General features: G+C 34.8%; 4 protein-coding genes and 1 long non-coding RNA gene across 6 annotated transcripts; 3 read left to right on the forward strand and 2 right to left on the reverse strand.

Annotated features, from left to right (window-relative positions):
* Positions 1 to 5,066: 5,066 nt before the first annotated feature.
* Positions 5,067 to 9,730, forward strand: LOC108192868 (uncharacterized). Of its 2 annotated transcripts, none has more exons than XM_017359378.2 (7): positions 5,067 to 5,233; positions 5,331 to 5,496; positions 5,597 to 5,655; positions 5,805 to 5,923; positions 6,124 to 6,361; positions 6,997 to 7,120; positions 9,414 to 9,730. In XM_017359378.2, the coding sequence occupies exons 1-7, from the start codon at positions 5,174 to 5,176 to the stop codon at positions 9,500 to 9,502; spliced, it is 855 nt and encodes a 284-aa protein (XP_017214867.1). In that variant the 5' UTR covers positions 5,067 to 5,173; the 3' UTR covers positions 9,503 to 9,730. The 2 variants fall into 2 exon arrangements, with proteins under 2 accessions (XP_017214867.1, XP_017214876.1); XM_017359387.2 differs by having other exon boundaries at positions 5,070 to 5,233; positions 9,423 to 9,730.
* Positions 9,731 to 11,224: 1,494 nt separating this feature from the next.
* On the forward strand, positions 11,225 to 13,119 carry LOC108192878 (protein VACUOLELESS GAMETOPHYTES). Its single transcript, XM_017359400.2, has one exon. The coding sequence runs from the start codon at positions 11,267 to 11,269 to the stop codon at positions 11,921 to 11,923; it is 657 nt and encodes a 218-aa protein (XP_017214889.1). The 5' UTR covers positions 11,225 to 11,266; the 3' UTR covers positions 11,924 to 13,119.
* Positions 13,120 to 14,162: 1,043 nt separating this feature from the next.
* On the reverse strand, positions 14,163 to 17,582 carry LOC108192848 (arabinosyltransferase RRA3). The gene is made up of 2 exons (XM_017359355.2): positions 17,283 to 17,582; positions 14,163 to 15,533 (listed from the first exon to the last, which is right to left on the reverse strand). The coding sequence occupies exons 1-2, from the start codon at positions 17,469 to 17,471 to the stop codon at positions 14,421 to 14,423; spliced, it is 1,302 nt and encodes a 433-aa protein (XP_017214844.1). The 5' UTR covers positions 17,472 to 17,582; the 3' UTR covers positions 14,163 to 14,420.
* Positions 16,040 to 16,536, forward strand: LOC108192886 (uncharacterized). Its single transcript, XR_001801074.2, has 2 exons — positions 16,040 to 16,236; positions 16,327 to 16,536. It is a non-coding gene; the product is annotated as an uncharacterized LOC108192886 (long non-coding RNA).
* A 1,311-nt stretch (positions 17,583 to 18,893) lies between the features above and the next one.
* LOC108205219 (putative pentatricopeptide repeat-containing protein At3g18840) lies at positions 18,894 to 26,855 on the reverse strand. Its single transcript, XM_017375079.2, has 10 exons — positions 26,698 to 26,855; positions 26,331 to 26,613; positions 26,067 to 26,114; positions 25,843 to 25,940; positions 25,640 to 25,754; positions 24,939 to 25,021; positions 23,177 to 23,744; positions 22,811 to 22,820; positions 19,665 to 22,078; positions 18,894 to 19,388 (listed from the first exon to the last, which is right to left on the reverse strand). Exons 2-9 carry the CDS (start codon positions 26,566 to 26,568, stop codon positions 19,834 to 19,836), a joined length of 3,405 nt encoding a protein of 1,134 aa, XP_017230568.2. The 5' UTR covers positions 26,569 to 26,613; positions 26,698 to 26,855; the 3' UTR covers positions 18,894 to 19,388; positions 19,665 to 19,833.
* Positions 26,856 to 27,452: the final 597 nt, after the last annotated feature.

The raw sequence follows: 27,452 nt of genomic DNA on the forward strand, positions 1-27,452 counted from the left end.
AAATCTAATTATACTTAATAATGACTGAATGCCAACGGATGTATCCAGATGACTGGATGATGATGATGAGAGCTAAAATTTACCCAAACGTTGTAGCTCATCTTGGCACCCCATAGGGCCACTTCATAGTGCCACAGGTGAAGCTCCAATTCTATCTAGGTTACAAGTGATAAAGAAAGATAAGTAGCTATCTATCTAGGTTAACATGTGATAAAGATAGATAAGTAGCTAAGTTATATCTGATTTCTTGTCTAATTAAATGCCGACGATATAAACTCTGTCTATTGTGATTTTTAGTTGGTCCTCTACTAGGTTTGTGTTCACTTGTCTTGGTATTAGGTATGTAAGTTAGAAATGAGTGAATGCCGATAGGACGTAAAGAATGCCTATCCATGCATCTAGAGAAAGTAAAGATCTACGAATTTCATGGAACGGATGAGGAGAAGTCACTTGTTCGATACTTGCTAGAGCATGGGAGTGCTTTGAGAAAAGTATTAATACATTTTTCAAGTTTTTGGGAAGATCCAGATCAGGTCCATGAGGTCCAGGAAGAATTATTAACCTATCACAGAGAATCAACAACTTGAAAGCTTAATATATCATTTTAAATGAATTTAAACCTGCTCTTTATAGTAACCAAGTGTCTGAGGTACACTCTCTGCACTAATTGTTCTTTTCTTTTAGACTGTATTATTAGTTGTTGCTACACCAGTCGGATTACCCCTTCCTGTTGTTATTTAAGCCTTTCTCTCTGGCATGAATTGTTGGCTAGATGCATTGTTTAAGAATGGCATTAGCAATGCTAAATTATTTATTTGTGATTCTTCTGTTCTCTAAATGTTTAAGATGAGGAAATCCAATTATACTTGGTGTTATTAGTGAATGCCAGTGGAGTTTTCAATATCCAGATGACTGGATTATAGCTAAGATTCAGAGAAATGTTGAAGCTCATCTTGGCACCATAGAGTGCCGCTCCATAGTGCCACAGGTCAAGCTTCAATTCTATCTAGGTTACCAGTGACAAAGAAAATACTTCATATGATTCTTTATATCTGGGGACAGTAAAGTGTAAAGACTTTGTCTATAGCTTTTTGTTAATTGGTCCTCTCATATTAATTAGTAATTGGCCGTCAAATTAAAAAGTGGAATTTGTGTTAGTTTCAGCTGAGAAACTGGTATTTATGTCCTTCATCCTCTGCAGGCTAGGTTTTCTCAATTGCCTTTCCACTACCTTGCAACATCTTTCCTTCAGTCTCCAATATTGTCTTCCTCTATATTGAATATACTTCAAACTCTCATCAATACAACTAGCTACATGGTAATCATAGGCAAAAATCTAGTAAACAGGCTATCAATCTAATTAATTTTAGAAATAATGTTGTAATTAATAGCAAAGATTATGTATAGAAATATATATAATCACTTTCGAGTTTGATGAGGGCTAGCTAGCCAGCAAGTAAAGGTAGGGATTTGCTAGGTATTGATCTACATTTTTCCTTTCAGCTACTGCCTAGCTTTCTTCATCTCTTTATCTCCTACGACCATCAAGTTTGAAACTTGGTTAAGCATAGAATGATTAGTTGCATTTGTCAATTTTCGTCAGACATCCGTACGCGTGGTAAGATAGTTGAAGACCAATTTTCATCGTATGTTAAGCGTCGTAAGTAATACTACTATCCGCTTTCCAAAGATTATATTAAATTAAAATTGATATATTATTTCGTAAGATAGCCGTCGCATGGTAGCTCTTTTTGGAGAAATCTGTTTCCGCCGCCGTCGTATATTTTGGTCGGTAGATTTCTCGTCGCAAGATTTGAATCTAACAACGGTTTCTTGTCGTCGTATATTTTGGTTGCTAGATTGGGGTCCACGTGAATAAATTTACGGAGGTTTTGTAAATTTGCGACACAAAGTTAACTACAAGCCATTTTTAAACTTAAAACAAAAGCAAAAATGACGGAATATTTCCGTTGTAAGTACTAGTAATTATGACAGAAAAGACGGAAAATTTTTATCGTAAAAACATGATGACATACAACCGCTGACTTGGTACTCATACCTGACCGTCTGCATAATATGTCGGTCGGTTAATTATGACCGGTTAGTTTTAACATGCTAAAGTTACTTCTGAGATAAATCCGACCAAAAGGTTATTACCGACCACCATAGTCGGTCGGTTTTTTTGTCATTCCTAAGTATAAACCCGACCATAACTTTCGGTTGATTATGTTTGGTCAGTTTTAACCGATCAAAGCTTCCCCCAAATTTTGACTTTTTTTGTCATACATTATAACCGACCATCGACAAGGTCGGTTATATGTGCACATGTGAAATTTGATTCCACGTGGCACTAGTACTGTAGGGCCCAGTGGTGCAAGATTTTTGTACCAATTAAAATCGACCATATAATTGGTCGATTTTAGACCTTAAACACGACCAATGTGCCTAGATCTTAAACACGGCCAATGTGCCTAAACCGACCTTGGCTTTTGGTCGGTTTTAGTGCTAAAACCGACCGTATATGAACATAACCGCGCGACCATATTTTTCGGTCGGTTTTGTCTTGTTTTGTAGTGTTCTTCGGTTTAGTTATCAGTTGTAACACTTGCTTCCTTTCGATATATCAAGTGTATTACCGATGAATTGTTGGTCTTATTTGCATCACTCGTTTCAAATTGAATTATATCTTGATAAATGCTTGCGAAGTTAAGTCAAAATAAATATTTTTTTTTAAATCATATGACATGTATTTGATTAGGGTTTGATGTGAACTTGTAGATAAGGCATTGTGACGATAAATAATAAAAAAATAGATCAGAGAAATTTACACAAATAAAGGTTGAATTTAATTGAAAAGGGAAGACGAGTTTATGTTTGATTAGGAAAAGCGAAGTAGTAAGAAAGATGAGATGTATACTTTTTCTGAAGAACTTCAATAGTTAATTAAATTTTTATGTTTATAAAATTTTTAAAACTAATAGAATGTAATTTTATTTTAAATTAGCGAGGCAAATGAGACCAAAAAATTTGTCAGTGACCGCTTGATATATTCGAACGGAGTAAGTGACCCATATTGATAATTAACCGGTATTTCTTCATGATGTACGTCGTAAGAAACTAATTATTGTACGAGATTCCAGAAATTTGTCCTACGGAAATTCGTAAGTTTAACTTAAAATGATATCAATGAAATTCTTTGTGACTAATGAAAGTGCTCGGCTACTTATAAATATGACCAGGTCAGGTGTATATAATTTTTGCTATGATCTGTCCCAGCCATCTTTCTTTAATTGTTTGTTTATGTTGTACTAGGGTGAAATAGATACAGCAATGAAATGCTCAATATATGGTTCAGCAGTTTGAGAAATGATTTAATCATGAGTTCAAAATGCAGTTTATGATACAACATGTAATATCATAAGTTATATTGTATATCAAATCAAGCTATGTTTATATATAGATTCCCTTCCCTTCCACAACCATATAGAATGAAAGGAAATTTACACAACCATCTTAGCCGCAACAAATACCTTACTGGACCTGGAGAAATTATGGATTTACTCTGCTTACAACCGATGTTGGAGATGGAGGCATAATAGGCTATCACACGCTTTCAGATAGGATAGGAGACAAGACAGTATTGGCACCACTGTAGCCGCTGTACCTCACACTACTCAAATCTTCAAAAATTAATAAAATTTCATATGTATGTATTTAATATTTATTTGATCATCACTGAGCCATTTGGTCTCTAAAGCTTGGATATGGCATTGGGTCCACTAAGTAGAAGAAGTTCATGACTCTTAATGAGGAAAATATACAGGCGAAGGTGGCGGAATGGAGTTGGTGTTGCTATTGAAGGTCTATTCTGACAGGTGCAAGTTTTCATAAAAGGTGTTTGATATATCAGTTATTATCTTTATGTTTAAGTCAGTAATTTTGATAAAATGGACAATTTTTTGATAGCCGTATAATCTCTAGATGGGATTTTTAAGTACCTGAGCTTTTGCAATTTTGATGGTTTGGGTGAAGAGAGAGGGATTTGTGGTTAGATTGGATGGTTTGCAGGGTTTGTGTCCAAGATGTAATAAGTTATGTGATGAATAATCATCTTTTGATGTTATAATTCTTTTTTAAGATTTTGTTTGTTTTTGTTTCCGATTAAAAAATATAAATATTTAGTCAGCCTTCAAATCATTGAAACACTTGACAAGGATGGATAAATAAATATCGTAAATAAAATTATAGGAAATATTTAACATTTCTCTATTTTAACGGAACAATTAAAGCAATTTTTTGATTATTAATGCTAGTTCATACGGGGTTTTTGCGTTGGTCAAACAACCCCTAAAAATATTGGTTATGTGGCGCAGTAGATCCAGCATTTAATATCGGTTAAGCAGGTGACGTTATTATCCTCATAATTGCATCGGTTATGTAAAATATCGGTGCTATAGTGTTGATAATAGTGTCGATTATTCACACGCAATCAGTTACATTGACAATAGTCAATTTCGTGATATTGATTATATTTATCGAACATCAAGGGATGTGCAGAATATTCTACATCATCTATATCATTATTAAATTAATATAATATATTTATAATTATTTCAATTAATCATTACAATATTCATTTCAATTAATCATTACAATATTCAACGGATTTTACAATAGATTAAATTAATATTGTTATTTTTGTGATATTAATATTAGACCCTTAGAGATACTCATTTTTACAACTTTTGCAAATTACGCAATCAAATGTAATTTTTAATCAACTTTTTCAAAATTATATTTGTGATTATATATATGGTTGTTAGCAGTTAAAAAGATAATTGCTAATACAACGTCCGTATTTTTACAATTTTTCTAAAAAATTGTATTCTAGTAATTTTTATTTTACAATTTTTTGAAAAATTACAGTATCTATGCAAAAACATTTCTGGACTTGTGGACATTTATAAAAGAACTCTGTAAAAAAATATAGATAAAATTGTTTTAATAAACCAATCGCCTCAGAGTAATTGTAAAATGGGGTGACTACTGTAAATTAAAATTTGTAAAAACAAGACAGTACAAAAGGATCCCAAAACGCTAAACTTGTTATTCAAGAATTGAAGCAAGACATCGCATACCGAGAGATTGAGAAGCTCCATAAACCCCAAAAAAAATGGAATTTATATCTGAAGATGGCAAAACCTTAGACCAACAATGTTCAACCCTTGTTCTGGTTAGTTCTTATATACAAATCTTAGATTTCAGGGCTTGTTGTTTATCTTTGTGTTTGCTCTGTACTTACAATTTGTGTATGTATGTTGTTGAATCAGCCCGCGTTGTCAATTGGGAATGTGGGCCAGTTGGGTGTGGATTTGTTAATAAGCTCCACAAGAGCCCAGAGAATCGGGTATTTGGATGACCCGAATGTGCTTCCTTGCGTTGGGAATGATGCTTATACCCCTTCACTCAAACCCCAACTTGCTCTTTCTCTTGAAGGTACTGTAGCTCCTTTTTTTTAATTTATTTATTGATAATATTTATTGGTTCAATTTAATTTAATGTAATTGAATTTGATTAATGTGGATACTCGTTGCAGCTTATGATTCGTCTTCTAATTCACTCACTTTTGTCCAGCAAAGGTCTCCTGTTGTTAAGGTATTCACCGTGTTATGTATGTTACTGATGAATTTCTGTTGGTAGATTTTTCGGTGTCAGTTGGGTATATAGTGTATAGCAACGTTCGGGTTAGTGTGTACAGTTATCAAGCCTTGGTTTTTGGATTTTAACTTAGACTAATTAAACAGGGAATGATGCTTGAATATGCAAAGAATCTTGCTGATTTTGCTGCTGCTAACGGAAAGAAACATGTGGTTGTGCTCTCGAGCTTAGACTTTGGGCGGTGGCAAACGATTGATATGTCAAGGTAGTGGGATAGATTCTTTTGTAATCAGCATGCTATTCTTTCTTTCAAACATTGGTTCTTAGCTGGGTAAAATAACTATCTCTCATGCTCCACTCTTGAATCCAACCACCAATAGCGTCAGGATTATAAAAGGCAAGTTACACAATGTAATTTCTAAATCTTCTATGAGTTGTAATTTAATGACAATGTGATTTTTTCAGTGGTTTGCAGATATACTACCTCTCTAGTGCCAATATGGATGGAACAGATGATGATTGTGAGAGACTTGGGTGGAAAAGACTCCAAGAATATAATCCTGCTCAGAGGAGGTGGAAATATCTAGACGATTTAGCCGAAGGAAAGATGGTGCAGGAAGACACTTCGACGTTTGAAGATGACATGCAAGATGAAGATTACCTTCCAAGTTTGCCTTTTGCTGCAATGTTTTCTTGTTTTAAGGTAAATAGCTAATTCCACCAAGCAATTAAAAGAGACAGATGTCCTTCAGTCCTTGTGACTAGGTATTTCTAATTTTGTTTGATGTGCTACTGTAATTATTACCTGTTCGTATTTTGTTTTTTCATAATTGAACAAACTGACAGATCCTCCTTGTCTTGGACAATGTTTAAACCATCAACCTCCCGTAAAGGGGATAAACATGATAACCGTGATATTGCTAGCTAGGCTTAGAAGCAAGAGCCCTTTGGTTGTTTTCTGTTCATTATAAATGCATTGTATTAATAAGTTCTATACAATATATTGGTAGCATTCAGTACATATGAGATCCTGCGTCCTGGCAATTATCATGTGGTCTGTAGCTCGGAATTATATGTCACTATTGTACTGTGTATAGTGTAGAATCCTACGAATTGATTATACTTCAGAGCTATATGTTTCTATTAAAAGAACTCTGTAATTCTGAGCAAAAATGAAGATGACAATGATAACAATGCATTACTGCATTTTTTTGTAAAGTTTTATAGGTTTTTAATGATCTAAGTATTAATTTAATAAATTTAATAGGCTCTAAGTTGTCTTAACTAGTAAGAACAATATTGAATGATTGAATTTAACTAGTTTCTTCCCCTAATCAGGCTAAAGGTTTGAAGGTCACTTGCTTACTATGCTATTGTTCAGAAGGGGACAACATGCCTGATTCTTTTCAGTTGGCTGAAGCAGCAAGTAAATTAGTGGGATTGAGGGATACTGATATTCAAGGTGAGTTCTTAAATTTTTATCTTTCTTCCTATTGTAAATTCGTGATGTCATTAAATTAATCTCCCTTATTTGGAGGTGTATATACTAGGTTTTCATGATCCATTGAGGCTCCTTCATGCATAAGATACCCAAAGTTAACTCTACTGAAAATTTTATATACTTTTCATTCATCTACCCTCCTAGAACTTTAAACTAGAATTGCTATTAAGAAAGAGAAGGCAAAAGTAAACTATTGTAACATATCTATTGTGTTTCTACAGCTGATCATGCAAGCTTTATTATTTTTTGTTCTGACTTTATATAAAAATTAATCCATTTTTCCTCCTGCCTCTTCTTTCCCCTGTTCCTCTACTTTTCTTGTCCTATGTTCCTGAAATATCCACTATGGATACATGTACAAGTATCCGTCTTGCATGATTTTAGCCCAAAGTGAAGTGTCAAGGGTATATTCAAGTATAAAATCCTCCCTCTCTTGTCTCCTTGGCCACATAAGCTATTTTTTGTTAGGCGAATAGGCGCTCCACACCAAGTCACCCAAAATTAGTCGGTCGTTGGGAAATGATTGCTCAATACTAGTCCCAACTAATCAAGCGTGGTAAGACGTTTTTTGTTAGAATCCCATGTTCTAAAAAGCCCAAATATGTGTTATAAATAGTTCTGTAATTTTCTTTAAGCATAGTACATTAAATGATTTAAAAGCAGGTGAAATGGAAAACAAGTAAAATAAAATAATTAAGTATCTCATCAAAAAATATACTATATTTTATTTAAAAACATTGTTACTACTTTTGCTTATTTGACCAAATAGGAAAATAAGTTTTTGTAATGTTCCATAGGAATACATATTAGTAGACTATTAAGAATTTTGATATAAGAGTAACTTTATATAAAACTTTAATCAAGAACATAAGTTTGCAGGCTTGTTCTAGTCTTGTAAGAATAGGAGGGACTATCGAAATATGATTAGCAATTAGCTTATATTGGACTACAATATATTTGGTAGGTCAAAAACAATCACAACATACTTGTTTCATACATCAAAAAAATACCTTATAATTAAGAGGTTTAGAGTCAATTTTAACGGAAGATTGATAATATGTGTCAAAATATGTGACATGGTGTTTACTGATTTAACATCAAGATAAAAATTATATAATAAACAACTCAACATCTTTTTATATGGATTACAGATCATATGTATATACATACAACATACACACCAAAAGTACATAAAAAGGTTAGGCATCCATTCTTGTCTGAGGTAGGCGTATTTTTGTAATAGCTGAAATTCAGTCATAGACTCCATACTCCAACATCAGTTTTATTTTTTATCACCTAATTATTCACCAAACTATTGCAAAACTAGACTTTCGAACTTTTAACTCCTTATCTGTTCAAAACTAATAAATAAAACTTCACAATTTACATCACACATGACAAGAAATTATAAGTTGGTATATTTGAATATAATTTGTTTACAGATGGATGAGATGCTTTTAAATTCTAGAAATATTGGAAATGAAAACTTAGTTTTTGTGTTGATATATATACTGTATGTAGGTATGTCCTCGAATGTGCTCAAATGAGAACTTAGACAAATGTTAGACACAAAATATTATTTAAATAATAAAATTATTTTCATATTATCTATTTTTGTATATAAGGTATGAAAAATTTGCCGCCCACTTGCAACCTATGAATTCTGGCTCTCTCCGTGCTCTCTCTCCTCAGTTAAAGAGTCTCTTCATCCTCTTAGGATTTTATGAATATATAGTCACTTGCCTTCAATCTTTTCACCTGTTGGAGTCGGAGTATGAATGAAATATAAATAGGGGAGCAAATGTAAGGAGCATTGTTGGAGTCTGACATATTATTAGCTAATGTATCAACTCACTAGGAGCCACATTATTTAACTTATCTTTGAAGTGGACTAGAATGCTCTTGAAAATGCAGTTATATGTGTATATGGGGGTGAAAGATTGAACAGGAAGATTTATCTTTTACTTTTCCCCGATCAAAGCCACGTTATGCCAACAAATCTACAACCCAGTCATCTTACATATCATGCTGTTAATAGATTCCGTTAATATCAGGTTTTGATAGAGTAATACTTTCCAAATCAGTCTTTTGAGACTTTTACAATTAATGACCTACTTGATACATTGGAGAAACGACTGTTGTAGCACCTGCATTGAACTGAATTATTGGGCCAAAAGTAGTTTGTGCTTTTTTGTACACATTTTATATTGTTGCTTTAATATGTGTGGTTCGATTGAATTTCTTAATCATTTAGCATTGACAGGCAATGAAGGTGGTAAATGGACGATTCCTTTTTCATGGCAAAGTGTCTATGGACCTCCTGCAGATATGTCTATCTTCTAGACTGATCAGGTAGATGAATACATGGGTTGCAGCTGCTATGGAAAATGGTAGTATTCAAAAGGATGAAATATGCACGGATATCTCATGGGATATGATGATCATGGAAACTGATCTTTGTATTCCAGTTTTGTTTTGAAAGATGATTGCTTGGATTGTAATCATATTTATGTTAAACTTACCGAGTACTAACATTAACATATTTGATCAAAGGAACTAAAGTTTGCCTAAGTCAAGTTTATTCTGACGAGTATTGAACTAAGGTGTGTAGTTGATACACTTGGTTAAAAATATTTCCTTGAGTCGAATAGTTTTATTTATTATATGTTCCAAATATGGCATACATCATTTTTAAAGGGTGTCTGGTTGATAGTTAATGAGCTTGTTAACAAAAAAAATTGGTTTGGAGGGAGGTGAGCATCGAGTCCATCGACCCAACCTTATGAGTATAAGTATTTGTCTGGATTATTATTTTTGTTGCATGAAATGGAAATCTCATTAAGCTCTTAGATATCAAATCATATTAAAGTTGATGAAAATTAAGTAGTAAAATTATTTACTATTCTTTTTATTTTATATTTTTATTTAAAAAAAATAATTTTTAGAAATATAACTTACACTTTTCATATGTGTGTGTAAAAGTTACCGTTAAACTTTGTTATTTGAATTTATTATAGTTTATATGTAACGACTAACGACAGAAAAGTTACATGAAAACCATTATTTTACTGGAGACCACGGTGCACGGATATCATAATTATGGAGGCACTTACAACATATCAATAGACTGGGAAAGAGGATTAGCAGTTATCTTAGGACAAGTAGATCCAAATGCGCTGCTGTATGCATTAGCCCAATCAGGACAACACACGCAGAGCTTGTTCACGTCAAGCTTCGACATCCAGCCTCCAGACCACCTGCAGTAGCACCACGACATGCTATGCAATGCCGCCTATGATGAATGATTTCAATAATCCTAAATTCCTAATTACCACCATGGCCATGATGCATATGGGCTTAAACAGTTTGGTACTCATCACCAGCCTTACCTAATACATGATCCATACTGGTATGAGAGGAAGCCACTGCAACCGTCTCCCTTGCCCTCAATGCACTATCCCTACTATTCTAGGTATGTTATTATCAGTTTTTGCTCTTTACAATAAGTTGTTTACATGCTTCAGGACATTTAGATATGCATCAGATTATTTACATCTGCAAATTAATTTTTAGGCAGAACTGGATGCTGTCTGTCACCACGATCGTCTATATTAAGAATGAAAGACCACAGTGCACTGTTTTGAAGAAGAGCTGGATATCAGTTAAGGTCTTCTGATTACATGCTCGTCGCAACTATATTTATCAATATTAGCTATTTGTCTATATGGAACCGATTCTGAATTGACGTTTGAGATATTGCAAAACGAACTTCTTGAAAAGATATTACAAGAAATTCATTTACCTTGAAATAGATTGACAAAATCTCAGACGGACAAAATTCATTTATACATATTCCTCTTGTTGGGCATCAAACACAGATTACAATGCCCCGTGTCCCCATCTTGCATCGACATGAGGAATTCTTTGCTGCATTTCCCTCGTTAATCCACCATCTAGTCTTCAGGAATAAATCCTCAATTTGCTTCAACTTGAAGCTTCTCAGAACCCCTGTAAAGATTATGCATTTACAAGTATCCCTGATTATCAATATTCTTATTCACTTCAAATTATATAAATGTATCACAAATCTATCATGTTTATCAAACCATGAAGTACAGCCTTGAGTTCACCTCAAACTTTATCCACCCTCAACACAAGCTCAAATTTGAGTATACAGAGTTCCCCTTCTGGTGTGATGGCTGCAAAGAAATCGGAATCGGATCAAAATACAAATGCAGCACATGTAATTATCATTTCCACAAGCACTGTGCCCTCCCCTGTGCATCATTTGTTCACCCTTTTTACACCAAGTGCTGTTTCCAATTCCTGGAGCGCCCACCTGGCCTTGTGGAGCGCTACTGCAACGCCTGCCTCAAAAGGGTCTCGGGCTTCATGTACCACTGCAGCTCGTGTGGATTTGATGTGCATCCATGCTGCGCAAATCTTCCAATGGTGCTGGATGATGGAGAACTGAAACTTGAGTTGCGCAGCAAGATGAGCGCGGTGTGTTATACGTGTGGGAAGAAAGGGATTGGGATAGGTTGGAGTTACAGGTCGACTTGCAAGAAGTATAATTTACATGTGGCTTGCGTAAAGGGGATGCTTGTAGAGGCTAGGCATGATTTGTATAATTGCGAGGGCGGGACAGTGAAGATTAGTAGTGATACAGGTATTGATGAATTTAAGAAGTTGGACACAGGACTTCCAAGTTTGAAGGCGATTCTGCACAATTTTCACAAGAACAGCATGAGAATGCACACCTAGAGGGGATGAACATCTTGCTGATTTTGATTAATATGTAATAATAATAAGTTCATATGATGTTTATGCAATACAAGCATGAGAATCAATTTAGAAAAATCATAATCAAGTTATAGCCTCTTATTGGAAAAACTCTTCTGAGTAGCTTTTTCAAAATAAGTTTTTTGAGTCCAAACCGCTATTTCAATCCACTTACTGCCAAAGACCCGAAACTGTTATTTTAGGTCAGGTGTAATTTAAGAGGCCAAGACATGCAAATTTAGTAACCATCATCGAAAATGTGATATCCGCAGGATTTGTGTCTACTAACTTGGGATAAAAGAGAAGTCCTGACAGGTGAAAAGGAGATATATGCAGCGTGCAATTTGATCAACATTGTTATCATCGCAATATAGTAAAACTATAATAAGTTAAACTTGAAAAAAATTGGAACCTTGTATATGTACAAAAGAAGAGCTATGTTATACTGGCTCTTCAAAACCACTCCAAGTACACTTATTTCCATATATCTCAGCCCTTCTCCCCCCTCTTCAAACACACACACACTCGTAGTACAATGGGCAATATGTGCACTTCTTCGCACATTACAAGAGAAAATGGAGGCATGATGAATTGGCCATCTACAACCAAAGTAATCCGTGACGATGGAAAAGTCCAGGAATTCAAAGACTCCATAAAAGCCAGTTATATTCTCTCTCGAAACCCGAATTACTTTCTATGTAGTTCAGAGTCCATGTACATAGACTCCTGTGCGCAGCAGGTGCCCATGGATGACATGCTGCAGCTTAGACATATATATTTTCTGATCCCTTCGTCGAAATCTTGTGTACCCTTTTCCTTGCATGACTTATGCTCCCTGGCGATCAAGGCTAGTACAGCATTAGAGCACACTGGTAGACGGGGTAAAATTATCGGGGTGAAACCTTATCAGGATTGTAAAGTTCAGGGGAATAAGTATAACAATCCAACGCATACCGGCCTCAAACCAGAATGAGTTCTGAGGGTGAGAGTTCACGATCACCTATTTGATGCTTCATTAGTTTACGGATTGCTTACATTGTATGTTTTCTGGTTTCTGTGTTGGTGTTTCGTCGCTAGCTGCTTAACTTTTTCTTGTACAGCTTCTTTGGCAAGTTTTGATTGTATTTTGAGTGTGTCAATATGTCCTTAAGACGGCTGATTGATTTTTATTTTCTTCATTTTTCTGTTACACTAGACAATATCTCCTATGCATGTTTATCAATTACATACTTAAGAATACTATAATATTTGTAAGCTCTTGTTTCTGTATAGCCATGGAAATAAATGAAAAGGGGCTGTTTGGCAACAGCTTAAAAACCGGCTTCTCGGTTTATAAGTTAGAAGCAATTATTTCGTATCGTTTGTGTAAAAAATCAAGAAACACTTATAAAAAGCTAGGAATGTTAACTTTTGTTTCAAGACTTCTACTTATTTACCAAACACTTTAATCACTTATAAATCTTAACTTGCTTCTAACTTCTACTCCACTTATTTATTTTAAGAAATACGCACTTGTTTTAAACTCACCCAAACGGCCCCGAATGATTCATAAGGGCTTCTAGCACAGTATAGGTGGCTGAATATTACTAATTTCAATAAAAAAAAAAATTTGACTAATAACCAGTTAATATATGAAAAAGAGTTCATACTTATTCTTTGGGAATCTAAGCAAGTAAAAGCAAAGTAAAAGAAATCAGTCACCAAAACCGTGTTGAAAGTAAAGAATCTAGAAATGGACAAGTTTGTACTTGTATTATGTATGGCCACCGAACAATAAAGACCCATAGACCCATCCGTATACACCTTCAAAAGAGTTGCGATTAAAACAAAACAGCACTAAATTACTATTAAAACAAAACAGCAATAAAGAGGTAGAACTACAAATAAATACTTGTAAAAATAATTAAAGATTTAAAAAAAATCAAAATATCAAAATATAACATCATCCAACTTCCTTGGCCTTGATAAACTACAAAACAATTACAGATTTCCAAAGTTCTCCAAACAATACTGATAATGAAGAAAAGGAGTACTTCAATACGACTGATCTAAGATTTCATAAAATTGAGCACAAATATAAACCTACATTAGTCTATATGCATGTCAAAAGAGGATAATCTAAGATCTCATCAAACAGTAGTTCTATTTAACAAGGTGATAAATATGTTAAACCATATGCAGGTTTTGTGGAAGAGTAGCTTGACAAGAAAATACACTAGGGTGATAAAAATGTTAAACCAAATGCAGGTTTTGTTGAAGAGGAAGTTGACAACAAAATACAGATGCAGTTACTTGAGATGTTCAGACAATCAAACTCATACTATTTGCCTAAAAAATCAGAAACCCACACTTTTCTTAGCTACTGGGCTAATGTTTAATCTAACTGTGTGATGTTTTTTGAGTTATCATATTACAAACACCTTGAAAAACCAATCAGGGAAACTTTGGATACGTTTTCTGATCTGAATAACAAGATCTACTATCCCGAACCATCAGGAAAGTACTTCAATGCATCTTGCTTACCGTTTACATAGTACTCAACAATTGCTTTCATTCTTGGGAACTTGTCCGGGTGGTAATTCACATGAATAATTACCGGTTTAATCTTGCTCAACTTTGCATCCTTCCTTACAGTTTTGAACAGCACCTTGCTGTTCATAAAGAGATAGAAATCCATAGTTCTCCTAGATGCATGAAGTCCGTCATACCCAGGATGTGAAGGGTAGAAGAGCTCCTCATTGAAAACTGCCTGGTCCCAAGCTTTTTCACTAGATAGCCGGCTAGCCACACGATCCAAAAGCTCAATTGAAGGAATTGTTGGTCTTATGTAAAAGAATCCAGAATTATAAACCCATATCCTCATTGTATGAGCATAACGAGCCCAACCCATTGATGGTTCGTCAAAAACATCATTGTACCCATAAGCCGTCATGTTATTATGGCCATCAGTCATGGACTCCACATCTGAATCGCGATAAAGGTGATTAAAGGGATTTTGCAAGTACACTATATCAACATCAGAAAGCAACACACTATAACCAAGTTGTAAGAACTCTCTCAAGATGCGAAATTTCAATCCTGAAACAGCATGGTTTCCACCAGCCCTACCAACTGAATCAATGCCTTCATCTGGGTCTCTCTTGTACACAGGAACATTATTTATTTGACAGAAATTGGTAATATCTTCATCTAAAGCTACAACCAGATAATTGGGAATGCCCACTCTCTTGATGTTGGTAAACCAGACCTCTAACATCTCCTTCACATTAGAATTTGCAAGAGCAACAATAACTTCTTTATTAACTGCTATTTTCTCTAATATCTTGGACAATCTTGGATTCACAGAATCATCAGGGACTACAGTAGGGTTGGTTCTTAAACCCTTAACAGTTCCAAAACTTCCAGCTTTATGCTGCTCACCCAACACAAGCACTTGCTTCTGTGCTTGATCTTTCCTCTGTTCAGCTAACTGAAGCCTTTCAGTTAACTGTCTAATCTGCTTTTTAAGTTCAGCATTTTTCTCAGAAGCTGATACAAACTCTGATTTCAACATGTTGATCCTTTCTGAGGACTCGCATTGTGTTGAACCAACCTAATAAATAATCCATATACAAATTAAATAAACTACATGGTTGTGTCCTGAGTTAAAATGCAATTTTTAGCATATACTACATTTTACAGGGACGTCTAGGGAGCAATAAGATGACAGCAAGGGAACAAATGGTACAGTAATTAGGCAGAGACACACAGACGTAGACCTCTGTCATTAGGGCTGTCAAAAAAATCCGAAAAATCCGATATCCGTCCGAAAAATCCGTTACCGTATTCGGGAAAAAGCGGATATAATCTGTATCCGAAATAAAACGGATATTATCCGTATTCGAATCCGGAGATTGCGGATACGGATATGGATATAGGCGTATCCGTATCCGAAAATATCCGTATCCGAATATATATATATAATATTTATAAATAATTATTATATATTTATATTTTTTTTATTTGTCGTATAAATTTTGAACATAAATTAATATTTAGAATAAAAAATAAATATTACCTTAAAAACAAAAAGAAAATAAAAGAAACGTTACCTTAAAAACAAAAAGCAAATAGAAGGATTACTAAGGATGTACATACACGATACACACAGTCGAGGGTCGACATATTCTAAAATACCTAATCTGATCTTAACCCGCCGCAGCCATGCTCTTCTTTTGTTCTAACCCTAAATCCCTCTCTCAGAAGTCAGATCTTACAATCGATCGATTCGATTAGTTCTTATAAGTTCTTACGAGGTATATGATTATTTATTTTCCTAATCTGATTTCATTCTTGTTTCTTAATCTAACAATCCATGATTTGTGTCTTTTTTGATTGGGTTGCAGATTTGATCTAATTGTAGTCGAGTTTTTCAAATCATTCACCTTAGTTAAATAGTTGAATAATGGAACAAGGTGTTGTATTTCATGTGTCCAGATTTCAGCCAAGCATTGTTAGGGATCTGCTCACTTGTTCTGTTTGTAACTTTGTTTGCATATCAGGTCGCAGTCATAAGTAAAGTGAAACTATATTTGAGAATGTGTATTTGATTTTTGGTAGTATTTGAAAAAACGGATCCGGATATTATCCGTATCCGAATAATATCCGGCGGATACGGATACGGATATTTTTATTCTAAAATTAGCGGATACGGATACGGATTCGGATACGGTTTTTAGTTGGCGGATTCGGATACGGATATGGGTACATCCGTATCCGTTTTATCCGTTTGACACCCCTATCTGTCATCTTATAATCAAATAGTATTGAAAAAGCATGAACTGTAAAATACAAAAAGAGTATATAATAGTTCATTGTGTTCACAAATTACAATACCTGGTTGCTAGATTAGCTATTCTTGCGCTCTTAGTTCTTACAATTTGGTTAAAGCTACAATGTATCAGCAGATAAACAATGAGAACTTATATTAAAGCTTGAGTACAAAAACTATAGAATCGAGTAAATTTTTATAGGGACAAAACACTTTGTATATTCATAATCCATCTTAAGATAATCACATATTGCATACCAGATAAACCAATTATTTACTACGATTAATCTCGACTTTGAGTAAAAACTAAAATAATAATTCTGTGAAGAGCTCAAGTGTACACAAGTAGGACTTTAATAATACAAATAATTCACTTTAAGCACCTCCTCTCTAAACATAAAAATATGCAAATTGAGAGAGGGAGAGAGAGAGAGAGAGAGAGAGAGAGAGAGAGAGAGAGAGAGGGAGGGAGGGAGGGGGGAGGGGGAGGGGGAGAGGGAGGGAGAAGGGGAGAGAGAGAGAGAGAGAGACCTTTGAGACGAGGTGGGGAGGAGGGGGAGAGAAGAAGAATCCGTGAGGAAAGAAAAAAGCGAAAATGCAACCGAGAAGGATGCCGATGAGAACAGCGATGGAGATTCTGGATCCGCGGACGGATCTGACTAATGAACTAGTGTTCCTAATTAATTGACCACTCCCGCTCTCTCGACGCCCATTGCCCATTTAGCCAGGACCTCCGATCTCACTGTTTGCGCCTGCTTTTGAACTTTCTTCTTCTTTTGTTTCGCATCTCTCTGACTCTCCCTCACTAGTCTTGCTATAAAATACTCCGACTGTTTCATGTTACACTTTAAATTTCAACACTATTTTGATTAATATTTCAATTTTCATGAAATTTATATAATTATATAATAAATTATAAAAATATGCATAAAATTTTCTAATGCTATCTATAAAACAAATTATAATGTTTGTGCCCGTGAATATTAAATTATTATAAAGAATAAAATATTATTAATATAATTGGGATAAGTCGAGTTCATGTCAAAATAAAATTCAAATTCATTGAATCGGGTACAATTACTTTTAACCGATGCTGGGCTTTGAAAAATATATTTTTGATTCATTTGACCCATCAATCTGTCCTGGATGGATGGATTTAAAATTAGAAACTGATTTCAAGACATAACTTATTTTAAGATATTTTTTTAGTGAATTAATTATTTTAAATTTTTTGATAAAATTATTTATAAGTCATAAATTATTTATAAATTAATTTTATTTTTAATAACTCATAAATTATTAATAAATCAAAATTACCCAAACAATCTTAACTTATCATATTAAATCATAAGTCGCAATTTTAAGTTTAGTCAAACAGCCTATGCACCTCGAAAGCCAGAATAAGCTTCAGTTGAGCCAGCTGGTCTGGAGTTTAATGTTGTGACTTGTGATCACTTAAATAGAATGAAATGAAAAGTTATATAAAAGTTTATGGAGAAAAAAGAAAGATTAGATAATAATGACTAAATATGAATATGATTAAATTTCTTGTGATAAATTATAAGGAAACATGATGTATAAAAAAAATGAGAATTTCTTCCAAAACATGTGGGTTAAAATTTTAGTTTAAATACTCCCTCCATCCTAATTTATCTTTTTTGTTTGACTTTTTGTGGTCAAATTGATCGAACTTTAACTGGTAATTACTTCCTCATCCCAAATTAGATGAGCTCGTTGACTTCGGACAGATCCATTGACCGCCAAATAAAAATTTAGATATGAAATTTTCGTTAACAAAAGAAAAATAAAAAAAATAAATTTCAGAACTAGAAGGTCAATGCACCTAAAGTTACATGTCCAAAGTCAACTAGCTCATCTAATTTAGGATAGAGGTAGTAGTAATTATTCTTACATGATCTTAAAAATCAAAAAAATACATTTTCTAGTAGAATTAATGTAGAATCTAGTAATATATTTTTTATAATTTTTTCTAATTATTTTATATATGTAAATTTCAATCAAAGTTTGGTCAATTTGACCATAAAATGTCAAACAAGACGGATAAATTGGGACGAGAGAGTAGTAAGAATATAATGAAATGAATAAAAAGTATAGACATGTTTTCTAGTCAACACAATGCGCTAGAGTATAAAATTCATTCCATTCTCCCTCCATTTCATTCAATGTAAGTGAACACAACCTAAATCAGATCAGTGTTAGCTTTATAATTTGGACCCAACAGAAAATGTCGCCAAGAACAGAAAGGAATTGTCACAACACGTTTGTAAACTGCAACAAATAAAATGAACATGCGTGATGCAATGTTTCATAATTTTATGTGCTTTTCTGGTCAATTTGATTGTCATGAAAAAATTACCTCCCAATCATCATGTTTTTAATCTAATACGGAGTATGGTTTGGGTTGCTTATATAACACGTGTCTAGACTTGAATGCAGTCTAACTCATCATCATGTTTTTCATCAACATGGTTACTAATCAACGAGTAAAGGCTGTTTTCCACGTCACAGGAGATAAATTTCGATCAGCCAAACAGTGTCTGCAGCCTGCACCTTTTCATTGCAGTGGACTTTAGCTGTCTTTTCATTGATATGTGTTGGGTTCCTCAAATTGCAATCCTGCGAGGACAGGCCCGTAAGCAAACAAACTGGAAGTAAAGATTATGAGCACTACATGATTCATGAATAGAAGATTGATGTCCCTATATTCCATGGCTAAGCATGATATAGGATACGAGCTATAACTCTGCAAATCAATCACTATTTTCTAAGAGCACACAATTTGCATACTGATAATTAAATTTGCAGCTTTGTCATGTTAATATCCAATAAGCAGCAATAAACACCAAGGGGGGAAAAAACAATATTCAAAAACAAGCTGTATGCGACGCATACCTGTGGTCTGATGGTGAAAGAATAATAATGGTTCCAGAAAATTTGGAAGTCGAATTCACCATTCGCTCCATGAAGTAGTAACAATGTTATAAGTACATAACATTATGACCCCAAGTCGGTAAATTCATTTCACACTAGTTGGCGATGTTGACATTCGCAGTTGACAGTTTCATCTGCACTCAATGCATCCCCCCTCTACAAGTTTTGGATTCAAACTATCTAACAGATCATATATAGCATCTGTTTCTGAATGCAACTTATCGCCAGACGTGAAGATATGAACTTTATTTCCAACATGCGCCCAACTGCAACCAGCAGACTTCTTCACTTCGTTTCCCCTCATCTTTTTTCTTATTCTTCCCATTTCATCCCATTTCCCCTCGGAGGCGTAAATATTAGCCAATTGCACATATCTTGCTCCGTTCCCTTCTTCGATTTTCAATAGCTTTTCCTCTGTTTCTCTTGCAAGTTCAAGATTCCTGTTCATCTTGCAAGCATTTAGGAAGGTCCCCAGTATAACAGCGTCTGGTTCTACAGGCATCTCTCTCATTAAGGCCACAGCTTTCTCCAGCTGATTAGCTCTTCCATACAAATCAATCAAGCACGCATAATGATCAATTTCAGGTAATATAGCATAATCTTTGGTCATGTAGGTGAAGTACATTTCACCCAGTTCTACTATGCCGCAATGACGACATGCTGATAGAACAGCAACGAAGGTGCCTGCATCTGGTATGAGTCCCCTCTCCTTCATTTCCTCGAAATGCCGAAGAGCCTGGTATTCAAACCCATGGTGAGCATAGCCAGCTATCATCACATTATAAAGGACTGTATCCCTGGCACTAATTTTTCGAAAGATACTCTGCGCATATTTTATATTTCCACATTTAGAGTACATATCAATCATCGCGCTCAACATCTTCACATCCATTTCCATTCCCATTCTATATAAGTAAGCATGAATTTGCTTTCCAGGATCCACTATTGCTTTTACTGCACAGGACCCCAGCATACTCATGAGAATAAGAGGATCCTGCAGTGTTGCTTCCTTCACTATGAACTGATTGAATAGCTCAAAAACCTCGTCACATTGCTGAGATCTCACATACCCAGAGAACATAGCAGTCCAAACAACAGAATTCCTTTCTGTCAACGAATCAAAAAGCATTTTTGCATCTACCATATTACCTCGCAGAGAATATCCAACGATCATTGAAGTGACTGAAAATGTGTTCTCCATCCCAGTTGATGAATAAACTGATTCAGCAGAATTCATATCACCACACTTACAATAAACATCAACAATGCCACTGCTCACAAAAGGATTGTAATTCATTTGGTTTTTCAGAACCGTAGCATGAACTTCCTTCCCAAGTTTCAAATTCTTTAAACCAGAACAGGCACTCAACAAACCAACAATAGTGTGGTCATTCCACCTAAATCCTTCCTCACCCATGCAACGAAACAACTCAATTGCCTCCTCCTCACGCCCATTTTGAGTATACCCCATTATTAATGTGTTCCAAGAAACCGTATCAGCTAACTCCAATTCCCTCCAAAAAAGATCCCAAGCCATCTCCATTTCGCCTTCCCTACAACAAGCAGCCACCATCGCATTCTTCGTCACCAAATCACCACCAAAACATCCATCAAACACTCGACGAGCTTCCTCAAACCACTCACACTTCGAATACATGTCAATCAACGCACTCGTAGCAAAGCCACTAAAATTATTCGCAGTCTTCAGCATACGACAATGCAATTGCCAACCATAAGATACAATACCCAACTTAGCAGTAAGATTAAGCAAGGCAGTTAATGTGAACTCATCAATCACAGCTTTATCTCCAACAACCTGCATTTCAAGGAACAACTTCACCGCATGCCCCTCGTAGCCATCCGAATTCACGTACCCAGAAAACATAGTATTGTAAGTGACTGAATCTTTAACAGGGGCAGTTTTGAATAAAGCTTCAGCTTGCGAAAAGTTGTGAGCTTTAATGTATGCAGAGATGATGGCATTCCAAGAAAACACATTTCGTTCAGGCATTTCATCAAACAGCTTGCGGGAGTCTTGAATGAGACCATGCTGGGAGTAGACGTGAATGAGCTGGTTGCAGGTGAATACGGTTGAGGTGAAGCCAGCTTTTATGGCGCGGGCATGGCCCACAACACCATCTATCAGGGACCCTTTTAGCATTGCAGTTATCCTGGTGATGCATGTAGTCCTGTAGTATATGGCCCTGTTTAGAGGTTCGTTTGAGGTTTTGGAGCAGAGTATTGATATGTTTTTGATTAATATATAAAAGTTGATCAAATAACTATTTTTGAGTACGGGGCTATGATGGTCGGTTAAATAGGATTGGTAGGATATTATGCAAGATTTGCTCAACCGATAAGATATTTTGCTTCGATATTATATAAAATTTGCTGAACTTATATAAAATTTGCTGAACTGATGAGATATTTGCTTCAATAATATTGACTATATTGGTTTGCCTATAACTTAAAAATAATATGTTATTAATAATTTAAATTGTTATAAATAAAATATATCATTTTAATACGGTAATAAATTCATATTAAGCGAATTATGAGATGCAACAATGCCAGAGTTGGTTTGCAAGATAATAAAACTTTTTCCTACAAACAAAACAAATCTTGAAAAAGAACATACTAAAAAACAAATATCATATCAAAGACTTGAAACAACTAATGGAAAATATCAAAATATTGATCCAAGGGATTGAATACTTCCTCCAAATATGGCAAAGCCCTAATTGCTAGCTGCTAAACCTTGACCCATCTTGTCTCCTGCCTTTCATTGTACTTGTTCCCAGCATTCTGTGCAGCAGGTCTTGTATATGACTTCCCGTTTTTTCTTCTATGTATACATTACATTCTGCCAACAGGCTGAATCAGTGTGGACTTCTCTTGACTCGACTCGACTCCAATATGGAGTATGAACAAATTAACGGGTCTATGTGGAGAGTACATTACTAAGCAAGTCGGAACAAAGGAAAATCGGGAAAGTTTAGTAGAAAGGGAAACCGCCAATGAGCACAATGTAATCATTGAGAATAGTTATTGATGTAGTTCACAACATCGATTTGCAGAATACAGCTTTAGCACCAGAGTAGACAGACCTGGCATCATCTGGACAAAAATGAAGCAATCACATTAAAGGCAACTTCCAAAATTTGTTTAGAAAACACAACAATATTGTTTTGCAAGAACAGTAATCTGGAAACTATAAACTATATGCTCTCACTTCATGTTATTTAAAATAACCACACCAACCTTTTCCAACACTTTTCAGTTCATTTCAGGGGAAATAATAATACCAATTAAGTCCATTTATGAGCTGTGAATTTAATTTAAAATAAATTTAGACCATATAAAAGTCATCCTAAGAGAACGAAATAAGCCGATAAACCCAGTAATACTGGCGTGACAGTAAGAATTTTACAGCTATACTACAATAGAATAAAGCTTGCAGAGAAGTCAAATACCTGCAATGCTAGCCAAGTTATATTCTGCAGGCACATTTGATTCTGCTTCAACTGCGGCTTTTGCTGCTGCAACACCAACTGCTACGCTTTGCATAACGTCCAAACCTGAACAAATAGAAGCCAAGGTCCCACCAACTAAGCAGTCCCCAGCCCCAGTAAGCCTCACAACAGACGCAGAGATTGCAGGATAGTACACCACAAAGAGATTATTGCTTTTATTATTCACGGAAGCATTGAATAATCTATCTGGAGTACAAAGGGAATTTACAACTTCGTATAACTGTTTGCTAAAGTCACTAGATTTATTTCTTTTAAATCCATGAACTTTCTTAAAGCAAGATATGCTTTGCGAACATAATAGTACCCCATAAGATCCAAGAGTCACAACAAGTACTTTGATACCACTGTCGAGCACAACTGAGATTGCTGGTGCAAGCATTCGAAACAGTGATTCCGGTGAATACTTAATGCCATGGTTATCTATTTTGACAGGATGAAACAAAGTAACACCGCAAACGGCATTTGCCATGGCAATTAGTTCATCTTCATTAGGGGAAGCAAAAGTTATCTGTATGAGAACAAATGTTTGGTAAGAAGCTTTATACAATTAAATTGAAGTAAACAAGTAGTCATTGTGCACATAAGATTGACACCACATTAAGTAGGATTGCAAATGAACATAACCGAGCAAAATTTTGATGGTTGCCCAAGTCAAGCGGAGTTTGACTTTTTTCTAAAATGAGCTGAGCCATACCGAGTTTTCTAACCAAACGGAAAGTGATGTTCAAAATCGGCTTGATAATAAACAAGGCGAAGACGAGTTCGCTCACCATCAATTTGAGTCGAGACGAACTCAGCTCGAGTTCAAACCGAGTCGAGTTGTCCACAAACAGTTTGTATATGTTTTTTACTCGACCAACCCTAATTCGTAAATATAGTTTACAGTTTAATTTACAAGTTACATCTGAATCAAATCCTAGTATCTAGTATGACCTCACATGTGACTCACACTTGACTCACATGTACATCACATGTACAACATGTAGAGTATGCACTTGTTCTTTTCTTCTCTACAATTTCATCTTTCAAGACATTAAATTCAAGGTTTACGAACGTAACCAATACCATATCATCTTTCATGTCACATGTTAAATATTAAGAACATAACCAATTTTCCTGGGACATTACATTTTAGAAATCATAAGTGTCTTTTTTTAAATTCTTGATCTTGAAATTTTATCTGCAAATTTCAAGTCTCATGTTATATTTTATCAAATTTGAAAGGTGCGTGTGAAGAATGGAGAATTGGTGACAAATAGACCATGATAAAGATATTTGACAATTTCAATAGGAAAAACTAAGTGTTTAATCTTAAAATATAAATAAAATTCTTTAAATTAATACAATCAATGATCAATGACGTGATGGTTTAAAATATTTAAATTATTCACAGGATATTATTTCTAATACATACAAATTCTATCTTAGCCAAGTCAATCTAGACGAACCCAAGGTCTCAAGCTAAAAGGACCGAGCTCAAGCAGAACACGAAAAAGTTCAGCTCGGGTTCTTTTAGTAAGCAACAAAACCAAGCTTATTTAAAAGAGTCGAGCTCAAGTTTTGAATAGACAATGATTTAACTAGTACATCATAGACAAACAAGAACCCTAATCAACCTTAAGATTTATAATTTTTGTATAAAAAAGATTGATTATCCATCTCAAAATCAGATTGCGTCTAATTTAGAAAGTATAGCACTCACATACTTGGCAACTGAAGCAACCCTTTTGGATTTTGTCACTGATACAGGTTCAAACCACACAGGAATACTGTATTGTGCTGTCACTGATTATAACAATGCATTCAAGTATGAGATTAAATATCAAAAACAAAGAAAAGTGAACAAGGTGTGGAAAAACAGGAAGAGAACTGTCTTAGATGTACTTCTGCAAAAAAAAGTTTAAAAAAAGAAGATGACAAGAAGTAGCTGTAGGAAAAAGAATGCATCCCCCTGTATATATATCACCTGCACACTAACAAAGTTGAGATACAAAAACACCTAAGATTACTGTGAAACTGAGAAAAAGGTAAAAAGATTTTTTAGTCTTTGCAGAGATTTACCCAGTGGAGCTGGAAATTAGATAATCAGCAGCAAAACAACAGTAGCAATGATAAGCATAGTTATGACCAGACATTCCCAAATGTCACATTAGGAGATAAACACTAATGCAGTTATGCAAATGGTTAAATATCTATAATATAATCATACACACACTTACAAAATACAAAAGCAAGAACTTCAACAATCTATGACATTAAAAGAGATTTTAAATTTTGTGTTTAAGTATTCTGGTAGGCATCACATTTTCGCTATCTCTAACCAACCATCTGCATGCAAACTAATGAAAGACAATGCAATGCACACTGAAAGCGAGCAAATGCATGAAAATAGCACAGACTTACCTTGGCATGTTGCTTCTAGAGCAATAGGGCTTAAATTTGCATCAATCATCAATACTGGAGTATTACGAATGTTATTTCTGAATCGTTGGATCCATTCAGGTGTGAGATATTTCTCCTGTTTTCAGTAATTACCAAACACTAGTGAGGCTAGAATATGAGCCCTTATAAATTTGATCTCACGCATTTTTTATAAAAAAACTTACTATAGCTTCCACACTAGCAACTGCAGCCGCCAACTCACCGTCAGAATCAAACATATTGCATACTACCGCAGTCTCAATATCTTTGCCTCTACGAATACCTAATATACGATTACGAGTACCAACTACACTTTTAAATGACATCACCCTCTATTTAAATATTTTTCTCAAGGGCATTCCATTGCTATTACTTAAAGATAAAAATAAAATTAAGTAGTTAACTTTACCCTTTACTGATAGCCCACCGGATTTCCAGTGCTCCAAAAGCAAATTCCCTGTAAAAAACATAAAAACACAATTCATGGGGTGAAGCACGCTTGGTACAAGGCTTATCAAGTACTCCCTCTGTCCCGTTCATTTCTATACAATTTCCTTTCGAGAACATTCCTCTTAATTGTATACATTCCAAAAATAGTAAAGCTTTATAATCTCCGTGTCACGCCTTATACGTATACTGCTCAGAAAGACGGAGGGAGTAAGGCTTAACTAACCTGGCATATCCTGACCCACAGCACTTATCAAGTAAGGCTTGGAACCAAGCTTAGACACACATTCCGCAACGTTTCTGGCCACACCGCCAAGTGTGTACGCCACCTTGCCGGGAGTGGTGGTTCTGGGCTTGCCCGGAATTGAAGGGGTGGCGTGAATATCCAACACCATTCCCCCAATTATCACCGGAAGGCCTTCTTCCTCTTGTGTTTTCACTTGTTCACTTGTTGTTCCCCTCATCGTCCCCTTGATGACTTTATATTTGATTTCTCTTTCAATCTTAATCTGCATACAAACATCATAGATATATTCACAGCTATTCAATCAATTATGTATCTGAGCAAAAGGGTTTTTGATTCGAGCTCGTACCTTTGGTCGATCAAATTCTTATGCGTGTTAAAAGAGATTAACCCCGTATTAACCTCCTTGATTATCCAGTATTTTGATCGGAAATCACTATGAATATAATATGGTTTGATATTCTAAGAATAAAATTATATATTAAATAGTCTTAATTATTTTTTACAACAGCATTATTAGATCCATGTGTACTTGAAAGTTACGAGTGAGGGCCAGCACCCAATCTCCTGCAAGATTCTTTTCCGACTCAATTAGTATAAATTTTATAAAGTAATATTTATATAATAAATTTAACTTATCAAATATTATTAAAATAATATTATAAAATATCTAATTTTTAATCTAATTAATTCTTCTCATTGATCTCCTAAATGATCTCTAATCCGCGACTCCAATTGATCATGACTCCATATTTTTACTCATATCAGTAACTTTTAACTTTGTTAAAAATGTTGAAGTCTTTTATTTTCTCTCCCGTTGACATTTAACTATTGAGTTTGGCTCACTGGAGGCCAAAAATTTTGGAGTCATTAGAGACTACAAGATCTATCATTAAATAATATGGCAATTAATGGACATGATTAAATATTCTTTGTCCTGCATTTATAGTTTTGTAATATTAATAATTTACACTATTCTTGTCCTACATTTCTATTAATGTATTATTAATATTCTTGTCCTGCATTTCTTGTTTTTAGTTTTAATTCAAAACAATGTTTGTAATTTACACTATTCTTGTCCTGCATTTCTAGTAATGTAATATT

The sequence above is a fragment of the Daucus carota genome, chromosome 1 (genome assembly GCF_001625215.2).
Source record: "Daucus carota subsp. sativus chromosome 1, DH1 v3.0, whole genome shotgun sequence".
Classification (NCBI taxonomy): domain Eukaryota; kingdom Viridiplantae; phylum Streptophyta; class Magnoliopsida; order Apiales; family Apiaceae; genus Daucus; species Daucus carota.